General features: G+C 38.6%; 1 protein-coding gene across 1 annotated transcript in view; it reads right to left on the reverse strand.

The window, feature by feature from the left end:
* Window positions 1–18,939, reverse strand: part of LHX4 (LIM homeobox 4) — a 62,912-nt gene that overhangs the window by 19,940 nt on the left and 24,033 nt on the right. The window contains exon 2 of the mRNA XM_026703460.2: window positions 16,489–16,660. Coding sequence (XP_026559245.1) covers window positions 16,489–16,660 — 172 coding nt within the window. The remainder of the gene's footprint in view (window positions 1–16,488; window positions 16,661–18,939) is intronic.

Below are 18,939 nucleotides of genomic sequence, written 5' to 3' on the forward strand. Positions count from 1 at the left end.
ATGTCAATTATGAATCTAGAAGCATTCTCAAACTACATAGCTATCCTTTAAGAGAATACCATTCATATTGAGAAGAAGACAGCTCCCTGATTCTACCTACCCACAAAACCATTGCACAATTATCCACTCCCAGTTTACTTAGATAATTTGCTAATATTTGGAATAATTTCTTCTAGCATAAGTATCCATGGAGAGACAAAGAGATAGCTGACAGCAGACCCCTGACTGTGCCATCTTGCAAATGCTAAGACTTACATACTTACATCAGATGTTAAGGATGTGAAGGCAGAGTTTGAATGATGACACCACTGAATGTGTAATATCATGTTTTCATCATCATAGTTTATGCCAAATGGTACCTATCTGCCAGGAAGGGTGTTTTTCAAGAGTGGATACACCACCATCTTTTTCATGGAACTGACCACCATAAATCCTGGGGCAAAAATGCATTCTCTACTATCTGCTCAGTCAATCTCATCTCAACTAAAACAAACATGCCCAGATGGACAATATGGCTTTCTGGAAGAATAAAAAGTTGGGAGCCTACAAGATCCTAGGGAGAAAGGTGTTCCATGGACAGAAGCTGCTATGGAAAGGGCACACTTCCCAATTCCCACTGGGTGCCAACATTTAAGGAATGGGACTTAGACAGTACCCATTCTCTCTACCCTGGTGGAGTGGTCAGATACACCCAGGGAAAATAGTTTGTCTCTATATTATGTAGATTTTAAAAGTAATAAACAGCAGTTGAACTTCACCTAGAAGGAACCTGGGAGTTAGTGCTACTCAAGCAGCAGTAGTGTAACATGGTAAAATTGAAAGGTGCCCATACAGTACATTCTGTATCAGTTGTATCTTCTGGGTGGTCTTCAATGTTGACCTGAAGGTACCCTCTCAAGCAGCATTCAAATTGGTGTAATTACATCTTCAATATAATTTGAAAATCTGTTATAGCAGACCACTGAGGACTTCAACCCAGGAATAATCAGAGGAGATAACAACATTTGTTGTATGATTTGGAGCAACTCTTCTGGAAACCTAAATGAGAATTCAATGGAGACACAGTCCTCTTCAATGCCTTTGAGAGATGTGCCTCATACTTGTCTGACTGTCTTTGTGATAAAATGCTACATTACTAAAATATGGTCATCTTCCACCTTTTTCATGACAAAGATTTCTTCCGCTCCCAAATTAGGGCACAGAAACAACGAAGAACAGCTATGTCGGTAGCCTACTGTGCTCACCTTTATAGGTGTGCTGATCAAATTGCTCCTTGTTATTAGAAATTCCAAAAGAGCATTCCATCAAATTGTATTAATCTAAAAGTCATATTTTAATAGGCCCTATCTTACATGAAGCTACCAATACTTCACCATGTTCACCAACTTTAGTCTTTAATATGTTTAGTTTTCAACCTCCTCACAGCTTACAGAAAAAGACTAACTCAAAGTATGTTCTGGCCTGTGCACGGGTCTGAGGACAAATTGAGGCAGTTTTATTGGTTTTAATGAGACCATGAAGTTCTGAACCAGCCCAAACAAGGTTCTCTCAGTGTCAATGTTGAAGTCCTTCAGAATAACCAAATATGGGTTCTCCATTACTATAACGGACATCCTTAGCCAGATCAGTCAGGGAGGCTGTTGAACTGCACAGTGGGTGGTTACTCCCAATTCTGTTTTGCTCACTCACTTGAAAAAAATATTTCAAAAAGATTTCCTAGTAAATATAAACCTTTAATTAACACAGCAATGCCTCATCATCAGCTATCTAGCCTAGACTTATGCAGAATTGGAACTGCAGGTGGAAAAGCTAGTTGCTACCAGCAGTTGTCCAGTAGCCTTTTTATTCAGACTTAAGTTGTGGATTAAGATAATTTTGTTATGAATTCATCAGGCCTATATTAATAGGCCTAAGATAAGACCTATAAAAACATTCCTTTTAGATCAATAAAATTTGATGGAATCCTCTTTTGGAATTTCTAATAGCAAGGAGCAATATTACAGGCAGTAATGTCTTCAGGCAAAGAATCAATGAGACCATGAGACCAGTGCCTTAGAAAGAAAGGCAGGACCATTAAAGGAAAGAATCTGCATATTATTATCCTCTAAAAAAAATCCCCTGCCATGCAATCCCATCCCATGTATTTGCTTGTTTTTTTAACAAATCAGAGGTGATTCTTGGTGGATTACAACATCGATCCTTTTCTCAACCTGCAATCAGTTATATGTGTGCCTCTCATCTTTTACAGAGGATTAAACTATTGGTCTCCAAAGCCCGAAAACTTAAGAGAGCCAAGATAAAGAGTGAATAATTAATTATTTGAAGTACATTCAAATGTCTTCCCCACGGACTTTCTAAATAGTCTAACCAAGCTAATCCGATTCCCTAATGATCTATTTGCTATAGGAACTAGCACTTTGTCCCTGCTTGTTACTTTCAAATCTACACTTAAAATATTGGAGGCATACTCCTTAAAAAAAACCACATGCAGTTCAATTTGCAATGTTCATGCCTGCCAGACCCCTCCCCTAGAGAAGCATGCACTTAATCTGTTTAATGTGTGGATTACATGCAGCTGCAACATCTTTCTCTCCTTCCCCCCCACCCCACCCCTTCTTCAGATAACATAAAGTCACATTAAGGAGCTGTGTTTATTTTAAATGCCAGAAAAGGAGAACAGCATTTTGGTTCACCAAGACAGCACCTTAATATTACAGCTTGCTTTCCCAATTTGCAGATTGCTTGTTTTCAAAGACAAAGAAAAAAGCCTAAAATGTATTTGTAGAAATTTGTCTTCCAATTCCTGTTAGTCATCCAATACATGGCAATTATTTCAGCTACTGAACAAGAGAGTAGAAACTGGTCATTTAATCTATACAAAAGAGATGCTTAATAATTTTGTGGTCAAGGGCCTTATGTTGTCTACAATAACTAGATAATAGAGGAAATGTCTGAACTTTTCAATAATTATACTGCTACTCAAAATAATACCAAACTTGTGCCAGACTCTGCAGTGTTACTAATCTGATCCCAAAAGACATTTTGGAACATGCAGGGGCTGAATGTAGCAGCTTTCAAAGCAGTTGTATGATCCCAGGAAGACATGGGGTTGTTTTAAGGAGTTATACACAGGTGCTGCTTTCACCTCCTTGCATGCTCTGAAGCACAGTTCTCTGGCACTGAATTCCAAAACTGAACAGCCTTAGGTGAATACAGACCTAATATTGCATTTAATATTTCTATCAGAGTAGCTAGTTATGTGTGACAATGTGTGCTCTGTTAGATCATCATTTTAGGGCTATTTCCCTTACCTAAAGAGAAATAGAGTGATCACAGGTGGACAAGAAGTAAAAGCAGCAGGAGTTATTTCCAATTTCCTGCTAGATTCCCCATTAAATTTCCTTGTGGAAAGCTGATAAGAAGCATCAGAAATCTTCCTTCCTTCCTTCCTCCTTGTTGTTTCCTTTCTCCCTTCCTGTCCATTCCTTCCTCCTTCACTGTTATTTCCTTCTTTCTATCCTTCCTCCCTTTTTTCTCTCCCTCCCTTCATTCTTTCCTTACTGTTTCTTCCTTCCCCACTCCACCCCTCCCTCCTTCCTTCTTTCCTTCTTCCCTCCCTCCCTCCCTCTCTTCTTCCTGCTTTCCCTCCTTCTTTCCTTTCCTTTCCTTCCCTCCCCTTCCCAGCAGGCAAGTCAATGCTGTTGCTAGCTGGGGGAATGACCAATGAATTAATTGCAAGAGAGTAGCTGGGAAACTAGAACCTTCAAAATGAGCATCCCATGACCACAGCAGTTGCCTGCATTGTTGAAGCAGCAGCAGCAGCCCAGCAGCATTGAAACACCAATCACTATCCCAAATGTTATTCCCTCAGGAGTCATGAAGCCCAGATTTTTGACTCTAAGTTAGTCTATTTCAGGTACCTTGTTGCCCTGTGATGGACCACTTTGTCCAGTTAAAGGTTATGGGAATGAAAGTTTTAATAGTATATAGATGTCTTCATTTGCTCTCATAATAATGGATTTTAAGGTTACCCCATAATGCAAATTGTAGAGATATGTGCAGTATCTTGGTTTGGAATTTTAAAGTTGGGGAACACTCCTGAGAATATACTGTATACATCCAAGAAAACAAACAAATTTTTCATCAAACAAATCAACCCAATTTTTTTACTCAGGACACAAGGTCTCAAATTACTCTATTTGGGTCATATTATATGAAGACGTAACTCCAGAGAGTTAAGTCTTCATATAATATGTTCCAAATAGAAGAAGAACCTAATGCTAGCAAAGGTGGATGGAAAGAGAAGAGAGTGACCAACAGCAAGGAGGGTGAACATTGGCAGTGAGTGCACTGTTGGAAGACTTGAACAATCAGATTGGGGTCAGGTTGTCATGGTGACAGTCTATATATATGGTTGCTAGGAGTAAAAACTGACTTGATGACACATATCAATCAATCAATCAGTCAATGTGTAGTGGAGTTTTCTTTGTGTCGGAAAAATTTGTGCTGAGCAAAGTAGATAAATTGGCAAGGAATGCTGCCCTGTTGTTCTTCCAGCAAAGAACTTCTACTGGATTTGAATGCCTTCCTTTCTAGAAACAGCCTATTTGGATCCAATCCAATGCACACAAGAACACAGAAGTTATCTTGCACATTGTCAAACCAAGGAAGCATGCAGTTGATTGAACCATGTGCTTATGATATGAGAGATTATCGTAGGAGCTTTTCTGCCCAAACAGAAACACCAAGACTCATCAAAACCATCACAAACAGTGACGTTAATCCAGACGATATGCTTTTGTTTATGCCAATAAAATAAATTTTCCTCTTTAATAAATTTGGATTATGTTCTAAAGCCAGCTATTTTCCAGTGAGCTAAAGCACATGAAGAAATAAGAGTTTGCAGAAAGATTATTGGCATCTCAAAAAAAAAAAAAAACCTGTTACTGCTACCAAGTTGCTGTCCGTTGTCCTGAAACCAAAGGCAGCTAACATTTCTCAGGCCTTGCACCTGGAGTGTTGCTTCTGCTACCTCATTTCACATTATTCTCTAATCGACTTTACAATTAAGACTTTTTTTTTCACAGCTGGCAGTATCAAACTACACACAGTCCAATATCTACTTCCTCATCTAAGCCTCAGACCCACTGATTTAGTACAGTTCTTCCTACCTGGATAGCCAGAAAACTCCAAGCATCATGATTACATTTTAATACATTTTTTGCTTCCATTCACATGGTGTGAAAAATGTTCTGCTCTTGTAAAAAACATGTCTTTTAATGGCATCTGTCAGAGCCTATCAACGATCAGAAAATGTGGCTAAGTAAATAATGCCATTTGTTATTTTGGGCAGGAGCAGCAACCACTGGACATCACATCAATCAGTTTTTAAAAGGCAAATTAATAATAGGATATCTGGTGGCATAAACACATTAACATGGAAAAATCATTCAATACCTCCCCCAGCAAGTACCCCTCTGGGTAATATAGTCATAGCCAGGCCCCTGAAAGGGAAAGGTTAGCTGTAACACTAATGTTCAGCAGCCAATGAATTTACAGGGGATCAGATATACTGATTTAGTTGTATTCCTCAAAAGTACTCTCTGCATTTTAGATTTGAAGATTTAAAGCCTGCATCTAAAAAATAAAAAGCAGGTATGACATAAAAACTTCCCTAATGTATGCATTAAAGAGAGAAATCGGGCAGCTTTTTCCAGTCCAACAAACCTCTACGTGAATGTGGCCATATTTGCAATTTACAATCAAGATCAAGAATCACACTCTTAGGTTGTCAGACTCTTTGGAAGATTTCAGCATGATGCTTTCCTCAGACCCTAGGGTTAACTTCTAAGCTGCTGTAGCTCCGACACGAGTTCCTTATTCCTATGTTCTTGTTCTTCTTTTCTACCTGTATTCCTCATCCGCCAGCAAGAACAGACACTCTGTCACTATTAGGAAATTAGAAACCTCTTTTTCCTTTCATTTAACTGCCCTTTCTCACTAGCTGCTTGGTTGTATTCTGGAACTCCTTGTCTAAACACAATTACAGTAGCTACCTTTTCCCCTAAAGCAGGGGTGTCCAACCTTGGCAACTTTAAGAGTTGTGGGCTTCAACTCCCAGAATTCCTCAGCCAGCTTTGCTGGCTGAGGAATTCTGGGAGTTGAAGTCCACAAGTCTTAAAGTTGCCAAGGTTGGACACTCCTGCCCTAAAGCATTTAGCTCTATACCATAGTGCTGATATACATATAACATAGGACACATACCAGAAGCTTAAATTCATCCCTTGGGATCATTGTATCTTGTTTCTTTTCATGTCATGTCTGATTTAAGTTGCAAATTCCCATATCCTCTCCTCTCCTTTTGTGAGCTGAGAAATCGTTTACATGTTGTTCAACCTGTGCCTCATTCCCGCGTACCACTGCAGATGTTAATGTAAAACACAGTTTTAAAATTCTACATAAACTTTTGTTCTGATTTGCTGTAAAGCCCAACAGCCTGAAGAGATTAATGAATATAATTGAAAACAGCTATATCAGCCTGGCAAATCTACTCTCGGATACACACAGTCAATTAAGAACTTCAGAAGCCTCAATTCATTTTGAAAATTACACATATATACTAACTCTAATAAGCTACGCACAAGTCAAACGTCTGAGCATAGAATGCCTTTCATAGGGAAATGTCAGTACCATGAAATCCACTGGCCATAGCTTCTACTCTGCTGACCTCTAGAGCTTGGCTATTGTTTGAGATGCTGCCACAGCCGTGTACAATGCTATCAGTGTAATAAACTTTCTAAAACAGCTTTTTCAAAAAAAATAAATTATGTGAGATATGTTGGGCTTCCACTTCCATAATAGTTGAGAATTAAGGAAAGTAGAACTCCAACCTATGCAGAATGTCCCATAGTAAAGAAAGCCTACTCTAGAGTTGATCATCTAGAAATAGAAGCCAAGTCCTGATGACAGAATAGTGGTGACAGGGTGACATTCAGTTCTGAAACTGGCTCAGTGCGGCTAGAGCTAATGAGCTTCACTTGATACTTGAAATGAATTTGCTCCTGAACCAAATATTGTGTTTGTAAGCCAGGACAAGCAGCTGTAGCGCTTCCTCAATTACACCTTTATAAACAGCATTTTATATACTTTTTCCTACATCAAGGGTGTGCAACTTTCCAACTTGGGGATCACAACTCACTTCAAATGCAAACGTCTTTTCAGTGACCTCTGTTTCAATAGAAGTTTCAGGGTATATTTGGGGCTTCTCCTTCCCTATCCGCTGCTAGCCTTTTAGCAGTGGGAATGGGAGCAGGAGGAATCTTGGAAGGAAACCAGTCTCATTTCCACCATTAGCAATTCTCCCAAAAGAATAAAAATCTGGGTATATATTTTAAGCTATTTTGTTGCTGGAATAGGACCAATTTGCATTCCATTCCTTCTGGTTCCCATACCTGTCCTTCTCTTTAACAAAGTGAGAAATTGTTAACCTTGCTTTATATATTTGTTCGTGTTTATTTTCTATCTATATAAAATATAACAAAACTGATATTTACAAAGTGGAGATTGCATCTCAGAAAATCAACCACTTTACTTCTGAATTTTTGGGGTGTTGGAAGAGAGGTGGCTCACCTTGAAACATGCCCCTGAATAATTATAACTTCTGTCATTTGATACTGTGCAGTATGTGGAGATAAATTTGCACAATCTCTTTGTGATGCTATAGGCATGCAACACATCCCCAGGGATCCATGTGATATACAAGATCTCCTTAGTATACATCTTTCATAACATTTTTGTTTGCTAACAGAAGTATAGCCTGTTCTCATTCTGTGGCAAAGAAAATGCCTGCTGTGCAGAAAGTCCCAACTTTAACCCTCACCATTAAAAAATATTTTTAATGAATAAGCAAGAAAAGCACACATACACATCCTTCAGAGATTTAAGTTGCTATAAGATAGTGTTGCATGGATAAATCTATCACTTGTGCAATCATGTAGGAAGCAAAAATAAACGCAAAGCAGTTTCACTGCCAGTAGTGGATTAAGTTGAATACATTTGTTTTAGGATATAAGTGTTATATACCCACATTATGGTAAAAGATATTATAAGCAGGAGATTCTGATTTCTGACATATATGCATCCATATTTTACTTGCTAACAAGTGAGTAACAAAACCTAGCAAATTGGACTAACAAAACCTAGCAGTTTGAAGTGTGATACGGTATTTGGTTTTCGGTCATTCAGAAGATATCGGATAATGTTGAACAAAATGCTCTAGTTTCAAACAGTTCTGAATTTAAAATGACCTATTTTGCCTTGGAACAATAATTTTGCATTCCAAACACAATGTTCCTACCTTTCTGGAAGTGTTTGGAGCTTCAAGCAGTTGTTTCAAGATTGAAATGCTTCCAAGATTATTCAAATAACCCATACTGAACTGAAACAACTATTTAAACTCAAATAGAGCATTTACATTCAAAACTAGATTCAAAACATTTTCAATACCCCCAACAGTCAATGAAAAATTCATCAGGTACCAACAATATTCCTAATCGGAGGTAACATTATGTCCTTAGAAAAGGGCCAATAAAGCAGAATTTCAGAGTCACAAGGATGGGTTCTATCACTATAGGGAAGGAGGATCTTGAATTTTTTTCCATATCTGCTGGAATATTAAATCAGTAGTAATATTTTATTGCTATACATAAGCCATGGTGGTGCAGTGGTTTGAGTGCAGTATGCAGGCTACTTCTGCTGACTGCAATTTGGCAGTTCAAATCCCACCAGGCTCAAGGTTGACTCAGCCTTCCATCCTTCCAAGGTGGGTAAAATGAGGATCCAGATTTGGGGGGGCAAGAGGCTGACTCTGTAAACTGCTTAGAGAGGGCTGTAAAGCACTGTAAAGTGGTATATAGGTCTAAGACTGCTATTGCTATTGCTGTGAGGTCAAGAGATAGCCAGATAGTGTATAGGAGAACGTTTGACAAGATGAACCAGGTACAGTGAATGTTTCAACAATAGAGAACTGTATCAATAGAGTTGTCTTTGTAGGAAAGGTTCTTCAGCTTTAACCATTTTTCCCTTTCCTACATGCATTTCATTTTTCATGACAATTTAATGCTTATTTGTCCAACAATATTATTCTATTGAATTAAATGTGAAATTGGCTCTAAAGCTTATGCTGACTGGTGCCCACACGAGAGCCGTTACTTCCTTTAAAACTGGCTTATGTAATGCCATTAGAGAGGTTTTAACTAAAAGGAAGCATGCAGTTATGTTCAGCAAATCAAGCAGCCATTTGTTCACTTCCATTCCCATTCTCTAGAGAGATCCAAATAACTGGTAAAATGAGTGGGATATTAACTGCTGGATTAAAAAGCTATAGACTCCCACAGAAAAGTATTACCTGCAGCCGTATGTAAAGGCGTTTTATGGCAGAACCCTACAGAAAGATGTAAAGGCTGCACATGTTACACAGGGCCAGCCACTATGGTACCACTTAAAGGAGAAATAGGCATGAATTTAGACAGTTATTGTCTGGAAGTGAGATACCTTTAAGGAAGGGGGCGGGTTTAGTTTGCAAAGCGGTCTGGTTTCCATGTCTCCCTCTTTTGTTCACAGTCATTATTTCTTTGAACTCAAAGCAGATAGTGTTTTGTCATTAGGAAGTTAATAAACAAGTAAGTAAATAACTAAGTATGTATGTGTTAACAGTGAATTTAACCAAGGAGTTGCATCAGTTCTCAGTTATCTCTTCTCACAATGGCAGTCTCATACTTTCTGCACAGTCACTCTCCCCCACTTTCTCCTCACAACCATCAAACCTGTCCTCTTTCTGTTGGAGCTTCAACTTCTAGATCGTCAAACAACAATTCTGTAGTTATTTCTCCCAAAAAACAATACACCTGTCTCTTTTATCTCCTCTTTCGCTGTTTTACTGGCTAGTCTTTTCTTCTAAGTGCTATTCCACTCCTAATAGAAATTTCTTTGAACTCAAAGCAGATAGTGTTTTGTCATTAGGAAGTTAATAAACAAGTAAGTAAATAACTAAGTATGTATGTATTAACAGTGAATTTAACCAAGGAGTTGTGGTCAAGCTGGGGAAAATGAGTGAAACTGCGGCAATTTCACTCATTTAGGGAAAAGCAAGGAAATAATTTAGATGTTAAGAATGCGGGGACCCAGGGAGGCAGGACAGAGGAAAATGATGCATAGATAAACAAAGAGAAATAAATATAGAAATTACAGGGTTTTCACCAGACCACAGAAAACCCTGCAAGGATATATGAATTGGGGCCTTGCATTCGAAAGGGGAGGTGATTCATAGAACTGACAAGGAGAAACGAAACTGAAACATTTGAAAAAGAAATTTTAAAAAATGTGGAGTTTGGGGTCCACCCAAATCTAGAGATACTGATTGACGCAAGAAAGAGTTTGACCAGAGTGAGACCAATCATGGATGAAATCGCTAGGAGAAATAAAAAAGAGTACTGCAATGGGAATCTATTAGGGCAGGGGTGTCAAACTCACAGTGTCATGTTGTCATCATGTGATGTATCGCGAGTTTTCTCCTTTGCTAAAATGGGAGAGGGCGTGGCCAGCACATGATGCTTCCAGCCTATGGGCTGCAAGTTTGAGACCCCTGTATTAGGGGAAGAGACAGAAACATATATAAGACCTCAACTTTGGGTATGGCAGAAAGGAGGGAGAGACAAGGAGGAATGAGAAGGAGGAAATGAGTCGTATTTGAAACTAGCAGAGACTCCCCACCTACCCCCTTCCTCACGGCAGCAAGATCTCTCAGGACAAAACTCATGAACAAGAGACAAAGAAGGAAGACATGAGGTTTTGTGCAAGAAAAGCTAGATCAAAAATTGGCAGTTGTGCCCATATAGTGCAAAAATCTGGGAGTTTATATATATGTGTGTGTGTGTGTTAGGAGCTGAGAAGCAGTTTAGAAATTTGACCCAGGAAGAGAAAAAAATGGCCTGAAGATTTACAGCAAGCACTATAGCTTTGCAAAGGAACGTAACGAACACCTTATGAAATGGGGGAGCAGGAGTAAAGAGTGGCTTGCTTACTGGACTGTTCATCCCCCCAAAATGTACTAGATGTAAATAGAAGCTGTAAAAAGTTCACAATTAAGGATGGGATGTTCTTTTAATTATCAAATGCCTAAAAGGGAGGGAGGTGGACTGTTAGAAGTCCCCCTGTGGGTTGGCAGCAGGCTCGATGAGTAAATAACCCAAGAGCTACAAGAATTTCTGCTTGGAAAATCTCTACGGGATTCAGCTCACAAACCCAGGACCGGCTCCATAGTCAAACAATACATAAATTGTACATCCTGTTTATTCACCATGCACATTCACTTGTGTTTTAGATCTTCCTTCTGGAGATCCCTCACATGCCTCCCCATACCCACATGTTCCTCCTCTTCTCTACCCCTTGCTTGCAGTGTCTCCAACAGGCTCACTGGATGCCCATGACTGCAACAGGCACTTCCATCAGGACATTTTGCATGGACAGTCTTCTTCCTACTCCTTGCCCAATTGTCAGACCTGGTCTACACAATGCCAGCAGAATGGGGGTGATGCATGCCTTTATGCTGCTACTGGTAGTTCCAAGACCCTCTGCAGTTAATAAGCAGATACACATATAGTAAAAAGGTTGTAAGAGAGAACTTCAAAATGACACTAGCCTACCTGGTATGCTAAACCTCCCATTTCTGGATGCTGCCACCTCATGCTTAACCATATTGATAAAGCTAATTAGTCAAATTAGGAATACCTTCTTTTTTATTGCAACCATCCCTTCAATAGCTCTAAAAGCTGTGTCTTGAAAGCATCATCATCATCATCATGACACTCTATAAATTTGCAGAGAACTATTACTCACACGCACGCACATTCTCTAATTTCTCTAATCCCCTCCATACATGCAACCACCAACTCTACATGATGGCTTCCAAGGCTCTGCATTCAGCATCTGCTCAGTCACATGTTCTTCCCTTGCTAATGGCGGGAGGGAGGGAGGGAGGGAGGGAGGATTGGCAGGCAGATGCTTTTGAAATCAAGCAATACAGTCAAAAAATGGAAAATAGAGGAGAGGGCATTATTTCCTGGGTTATACTTTCCTTTCACCTGTATACTAAACTGGGCTGGCTCTACCTGACAGGTATAAATCATCTGGCCAGCAATATGTATGTTTTGTGCACTCGGGAATCTACTTTACAAGAGCATTTGTCTTTCTAGATTCATACCTGGAGCAAATTGGGCAAGTGGGAGATTTCCAGAGGGATGGGTACTGTGAATCATTACCCATATGCAGCAAAAGCCTCTAGGTTTTGCTTCAGTGCATAACAAGGGTAGTTCCTGAACATTTTCACCATCAGTTTTTTAAAAGCAAGTCTTTCTGTTTAGTGACTGATTACAGAGAGGAAAAGGTTTTAAGAAAACTCTGGCCATAGTTGCATTTTAATGCTGAAGAATAAGATTTCTATATAGCCTTTGGACCTTCCCAGGATTAGCAGAAACAAGAAGATCTGACAAATGCAAATATATACACATCTTTACAAGATTTATGTTCAGGTAAGTATGCAATTCTGGGTCTTTCTAAGGCACGGTTCTCCAACTGAGCTTTCAGCACAGAGGGATAAAGGATCAACAGCTTTTCCAGGATGTTTCCATGTCTAAATGTTGGTTTTGAGCTATAAAATCTTGTATATGGTGCTGGCACTTTTAGAATTCAGGCGGACCATTTTGTTAGATGTGCTGTGCTATTTTAATTATCCCTGTTGTTTTAAATTGATTGTTTTATGATATTTATGATGTTTTTATGTGAACAGCTCAAGGCTTGTAGACTTGGGCAGGATATAAATTATGCAAATAAATAACCTGGATTATGACAGATTGATAGCAATGCACCACTAACACAAAACAAAACCTAAGCACGCACATTATTTTTTTCCTGCAGTTCTGTAAAATAATCAAATATTTCTAGCCTACCTTTATAAACAATTAATTCTGAAGAAACTAGTTATTTACTAGCAGCAGGCTAGAAATGTTTATTTACTTAACAGAATGGAATAATTAGTGAACTAGTATTTATTTTCTTTTAATTTACATTCAAATAAATATTAAATACCTAGACCCAAAATGCTAGTAACTGGGATTGTCCCTCAAAATAACGAAGTGAGGGAGAAGGCAGACCCTCCTCGCTGATGGACTGTAGATCGCGATTCTCTGCGGCTATGGTGCGTGCTCTTTTGTTGGAGAGCCCCAATCATTACGAGGGGTGTAATTGGAGGGGCGGCAGAGTAAGGGGAAGCCTCAAACCAGGTTGAGGAAAGCCACATATCCCCCTCTGGGCTTGGTCTGTTTCCCCCCAAAGATGACTGCAGCGGTGGTTTAAAATGGCCACCCCGAAGAGGAGGACTCAGCTGGATTAAGATTTGTGCAGGAAGGAAGAAAGAGGTGGGTAACATCTGAACCGGGACAACTGGGCAATACAACTAAACAAAAGTACCCAGGATTAAGGTAACATGGAATTTTTAAGAAAAGAAAAGTGAGCGGCGAAATTACAAAGGGACAGGAAAAAAAATAAGAAAATATTTTTGACAGCTAAGTGGGGCTTCGAACTGGGAAAGGAAGAAGCCGGAACTAAAGATTTAACTAAATTGGACTAAAATATTTTGGGAATAAACAGGCATAAAATAAAGCTGGACTTAAGATTGTCAAAAAATAATAATAATAAAGTTTACAAATTGGAGACTGTACTGTGCTGGAATATTGAGGTTCAAAAAATCCTAAATAAAAAAAAATAGGGGAAAAAGGTGAAGACTTTGTATAATGGAGAGTGCCATCTTTTGACAAAAACTTGAGCTCAAACAAAAGGGAAAGCATCCTGTTTCTGAATGAACTTGTGTGGATATAACATTAAAGAAATATTGAAACAAAGTAAGAATCTTAGAAAGTGAAAGCAGAACCAGAATAAAGAAAAAAGCAAGGAAAGACTGACTGTGGGATTGATTGATGTTTTTGGTACAGACCCTGGGCGGGAATAACTGAGAACTTTAGAAAATTGAAAGAAGACAGAAGGGAAGTAAAAGTGTGTGTTTTTTTGTGGACTTTAACAATCATAAAATATAAGAGTGTGTAATGATGATGTCTCTTCAGGAATTAAAAATGGAACTTAAAAATATGAGAGAATTACTACAGGAAAGAGGCGAATCACTTTGCTCTGTGTTAGCAAAAATGGAAATGGCGATTGAAGAACAAGAAGAAAGAGCTTCAGAGGAGAAGGAGTCAATTCAAGGAGAAGCCATTTTAAATAGACAATTAACACAAAGAACACTACAAAGAAGTGGGGAAAGAAGGAAGGTTAAAAAGTTGAAATTTAAGAAGGCAATCAAAAGGGGGAATACCTGTGAAGTCAGGAAAGGCAGAAAGACCCAGCAGAAAAGGGGAAAGGAAGATAGATATTAAGAAAGAGGGGGATATAAACTGGAATGAGAAAAGATATGGGGAAAAGAGGGGGAGGAGAAGCAGTAAGAAACAGGTGCATGAAATAAAGACATGCGGAAATAGTAAAACGTTGAAAAGAAATAGTTTTTTCAGGGATAATGGTTGATGAATAAAAAGGGGGATTCTGCAGGGTGACAAGGGGTAATAAGAATATTTCTGCAATTAAAAATATTTAGAAAATAGGGTAATTTAGATACTGATAACTCTTATTAAAAATCAAGGGGGGAAATATGCTGCAGAATCCAAATGAAAAGATGTAATAATTATTATTGTAACTTCTTGAAAATAATGGTTTATTGGGAATCAAGATGAGGGAATAAAGGTATATTTTAATCATTGAGGTGTCACACTCGAAACAGTAAAAGGGGGAAAACCTATACTTGTTTTTTTTTTCTTTAGTGTTAAAATTTGTATTAATCTAGAATTTATAAAAAGAATGTGTAATGGAAAGGAAATATGACAGACTAAAGAACCAACTAAATTAATAAGTTAATATAGACTATTAAAAGCAAGGAGAGACATTGGTAACTTTTTTATTATTATTATTATCATTATTATTATTAGGCAAACACATATTGTTTATCTTTATTTTTAAAATAAATATTAAAGGATTATATTTAAAATAATTGAAATGAAACAAAAAGATGTTTCGATTAAGATTAATGAAAGAGGCTAGAATTAATGTGTTTGTTTCTCTTCTTACTGAAAATTTGGAATGGAAAAGGTAATAATAGAATTAAGTATGCATATATGAATGTGTAATTGCTGTCATATTTGTATGTAAAGGTGATGACCCGGAAATATGTTGTCCACTAAAAAGAGATTTTTGTTTTTAATGTGGAAAAACTGAATAAAATTTGTTGAAAAAAGAATAACTAAATGAATTAGGTGGCCTTTTCCCCACTGATTCCAGAGTGGACATACATTACCTACTTTTTTTTCTGCCAGTCCTAGAGCCGACCTGGCTGCCTGCCAAACTATCAAGGCCACTGAGTTCCTTGGCACTGATCTCAGAGGCCATGCCCTTCTTCCAGCCAATTCATCTCATGCCTAGATTTTCCCCTGGGGGCAAAGCAGCTGCACAAAGCAGATCAGGGTTTGATTAACAAATTATTAAATTCAAAAGGATTCATTTTCACTGCAAAAGGGGTGGGTAAATGCTGGAGAATGTCTTGGGTTAAGCTTTCTTCGGGAGGGATGTTTGCTCTAACTTTTTTGCTCTCTCTTAAAGTTTACCATTCCCCTTCCACTGCAAGGTTTGTGACTTATGAACAAACATTATTCCTGGCCTCTCCCCTGACTGCTTCCTCCCCTCCCCAGTTCTAGGCTTAGTTAGGAATTAGCACCAGAAAACCAAGCAGATGGTCCAAGCATCCTAAGGGATTCTATCTTAAAGGAATAGGATTGTGGGACCTTGATAAGGCAATCCTATATGGGTCAGTACAGGAAAGAAAAGCAACAGAATTCAATGGAATTGAAAGGCGTGTAGAACTGCAGCCTGAATAACCAACAGAAAGAAAACGTTGACTAGAGAATCCAAATCAAATACATACCCCCACCTTCCCAATATGGCTATAAGATGGGAACAGGTGTTCTTGGCTGAAGTCATAGGTTATATTGTATTAAGAATACCCCTCAAAATAGCATTGCATATAGAAGTCATCATAGCATCAGGATAGGAGATTATGAATGGTTTAAAAAAGGTCACAGAAATAATATTTTCAAAAAGTTTGTAAGTCTAGTCTAAGTCACCAGCATAGTTTGCCAGAGGTAATACCATTTTAGGACTGCACTGACATTTAAATTGGCATCTTTTTAGCTCGCCCTTTTAACAACCCCACTATACCATCCCTCAATTACCCCCTTGCCACCTCCCCAAAACAAGGGCATTTCAGGCCATTGTCCATGGCCAGACAGTAGTCCCGCAAGCCTTCCAAGGTATCTTGGATAGCTTTTCTGTACCTACTTGAAGAAGTCTTCCTTGCAGTAGACACTTCCAGATCTGGAAAAGCAGCGTTCTGCCAGCTGCATCTGGCAATCTGCACACTTGAGGCAAGAGCCGTGCCAGTGTCGATCAAGGACTTTCAGGATGAACTTATCCAAGATGTGCTGGTTGCAGCCAGCACACTGGGGGATCTCTGGTAAAAGGAAGAACAAGAACAATATCAGCAACAAACAACAAACATTTCTGCAAAGCATGAAAAGACTGCAGTGAGCAGGCACATCTGACTGGTGGAGGGGACTGGGGGAGGGATTTAATGATGCACAAATCATCTGAAGCACATGGGAATGAGGTTGTAAGTGGAACCCTGTTTTATTGTTTCCAACTTAAAATTCCATTTCCCACATTTTTCCCTGGTGAGGGGAACATGCAGGAACCTGAACATGAAGATCACTTGGAATGTCCATTTTTAACAGAGGGAAAAGCACAAGGGGTTGGTTTGCTTCAGTTTATATCAGCCCCACTCGCTGCTATTAAATTATAAGTAGCAACAATTCTACGTCATCACCTCCACCACCATCATTTGCACGTTGATTCTAGTATAATATTATGACGAGAAGATTCAAAGCAGTGGTGGGATTCAAAAACTTTTACTACTGGTTCTGTGGGCATGGCTTGGTGGGCTTGGTGTGGCTTGGTGGACATGGCAGGGGAAGGATACTGTAAAATCTTCATTCCCTCCCCACTCCTGGGGGAAGGTTATTGCAAAATGCCATTCCCTCCCCACCCCACTAACCTGCTTTCCAGCTCCGATCTCCTGTGCAGGGCAACAAAAGAAGACCCAGCCAATCAGCTGGGACTTGGGAGGCAGAGAATAGATGGGGATGGGGTCAGTCTGAGGTGGGATTTGCCTGTTCCCCACACTACTCAAAATTTCCGCTACCGGTTCTCCAGAACTAGTCAGAACCTGCTGAATATCACCTCTGATTCAAAGTCTGATTCAAATACTTTACAAACAAATCTGGCCTGTTTAAAGTCAACATCTTGCTTGTTTGGATCATTTAAAAGGCTTGGAAACTTTTATAATCCAAGTTCAGCCTGAGATTCATTTAGAAGTACTCCTCAGCTTACAACAGTTCATTCACTGACTGTTCAAAGTTACAACAGCACTGAAAAATGTGATTTATGACTGTTTTTCACAGTTACGACCTTTGCAGCATCTCCATGATCATGTGAACAAAATTCAGATGATTGGCCCCTGGTTCATATTTAAGATTGTTGCTGCATCCTAAGGTCATGTGATCACCTTTTGTCACCTTCTGATAAGCAAAGTCAACGGGGAACTCAATTCAACGGGAAACTTTGAACCGTCACTAAACAAACTGTCGTAAGTCGAGGAGTACCTCTAAATGAATCACAGGCTGAACCTGGATTATAAAAGTTTCCAAGCTTTTAAAATGATACAAAACAAGCAAGATGTTGACTTTAAACAGGCCAGGTTTGATTGTAAAGTATAGAAGACTTTGAATCTTCTCCAGTCATAATATTATACTAGAATTGACATGGAAACGATGGTGGTGGAGGTGATGGTGTAGAATTAACAACCAGGATACTAAATGATCAACTACAGTGATTCACTTAACAACTGTGGCAAGAAAAGTCATAAAATGGGACAAAACTCACTTAACAAATGTCTCACTTAACAACAGACATTTTGGGCTTCGTTGTAGTCATAAATTGAAAGCTACCTGCATTTAGCCTGACCCAATATAAGACAGAATACAAGTTCCATAATCTATTCATCCATACACCATTGGTAATTTTTAAACATTTTAGGCTCTGCAGGTAGAAAAGCCCAAATTCTGTAGTCAAATTGTCAAATTTGGGAGGATGTAAAATGTATTGATGCAGCTCACAAAAATTAGCAAGATATCAAGGCTAGACTAAAACTGGAAAACACATAATAAGTAGGAACAAGAAACTCATGCAGGACTTATGTTCCTTTTCCCCAATTTTAGTTCGTGTTTTATTTTCTGAAATTATAGTGAGTGTTCAGATTTCTACCAAGGCCAACCATATTTATTAAGGATATTCAGAAAATTCCATAATAAATTCTTATCACTTTGGATCATGATCAAAAGAAAAATAACGTTATAGTTTGGGCTGTTTAAATTTCTTGCCATCTAAAATCATTTCTATTTTTCTTTTCATATGGGACTGTGGGCAAACATTTTATCCAATCTTGATTAAAACAGTAGCCAGACAAAATGACTCATGGCATAACACACAGCATCATAATCTATCCACTAGCCATTAAGCAGCATTGTAAAAATACACAAATTTTTAAGTTTTCTAAACTAGAAAATGCTTAAAAGAAACTAAGAAAACAATCATGTTGATTCAATGAAAATAAAACTATTGCTTTTAAAGGCTTTAGGATTTTTTTAATATTGCCATATCAACTCTCTTTTCAGA

This window comes from Pseudonaja textilis, chromosome 3 (genome assembly GCF_049901715.1).
Source record: "Pseudonaja textilis isolate UNSWEBS1 chromosome 3, rPseTex1.2, whole genome shotgun sequence".
Classification (NCBI taxonomy): Eukaryota; Metazoa; Chordata; class Lepidosauria; order Squamata; family Elapidae; genus Pseudonaja; species Pseudonaja textilis.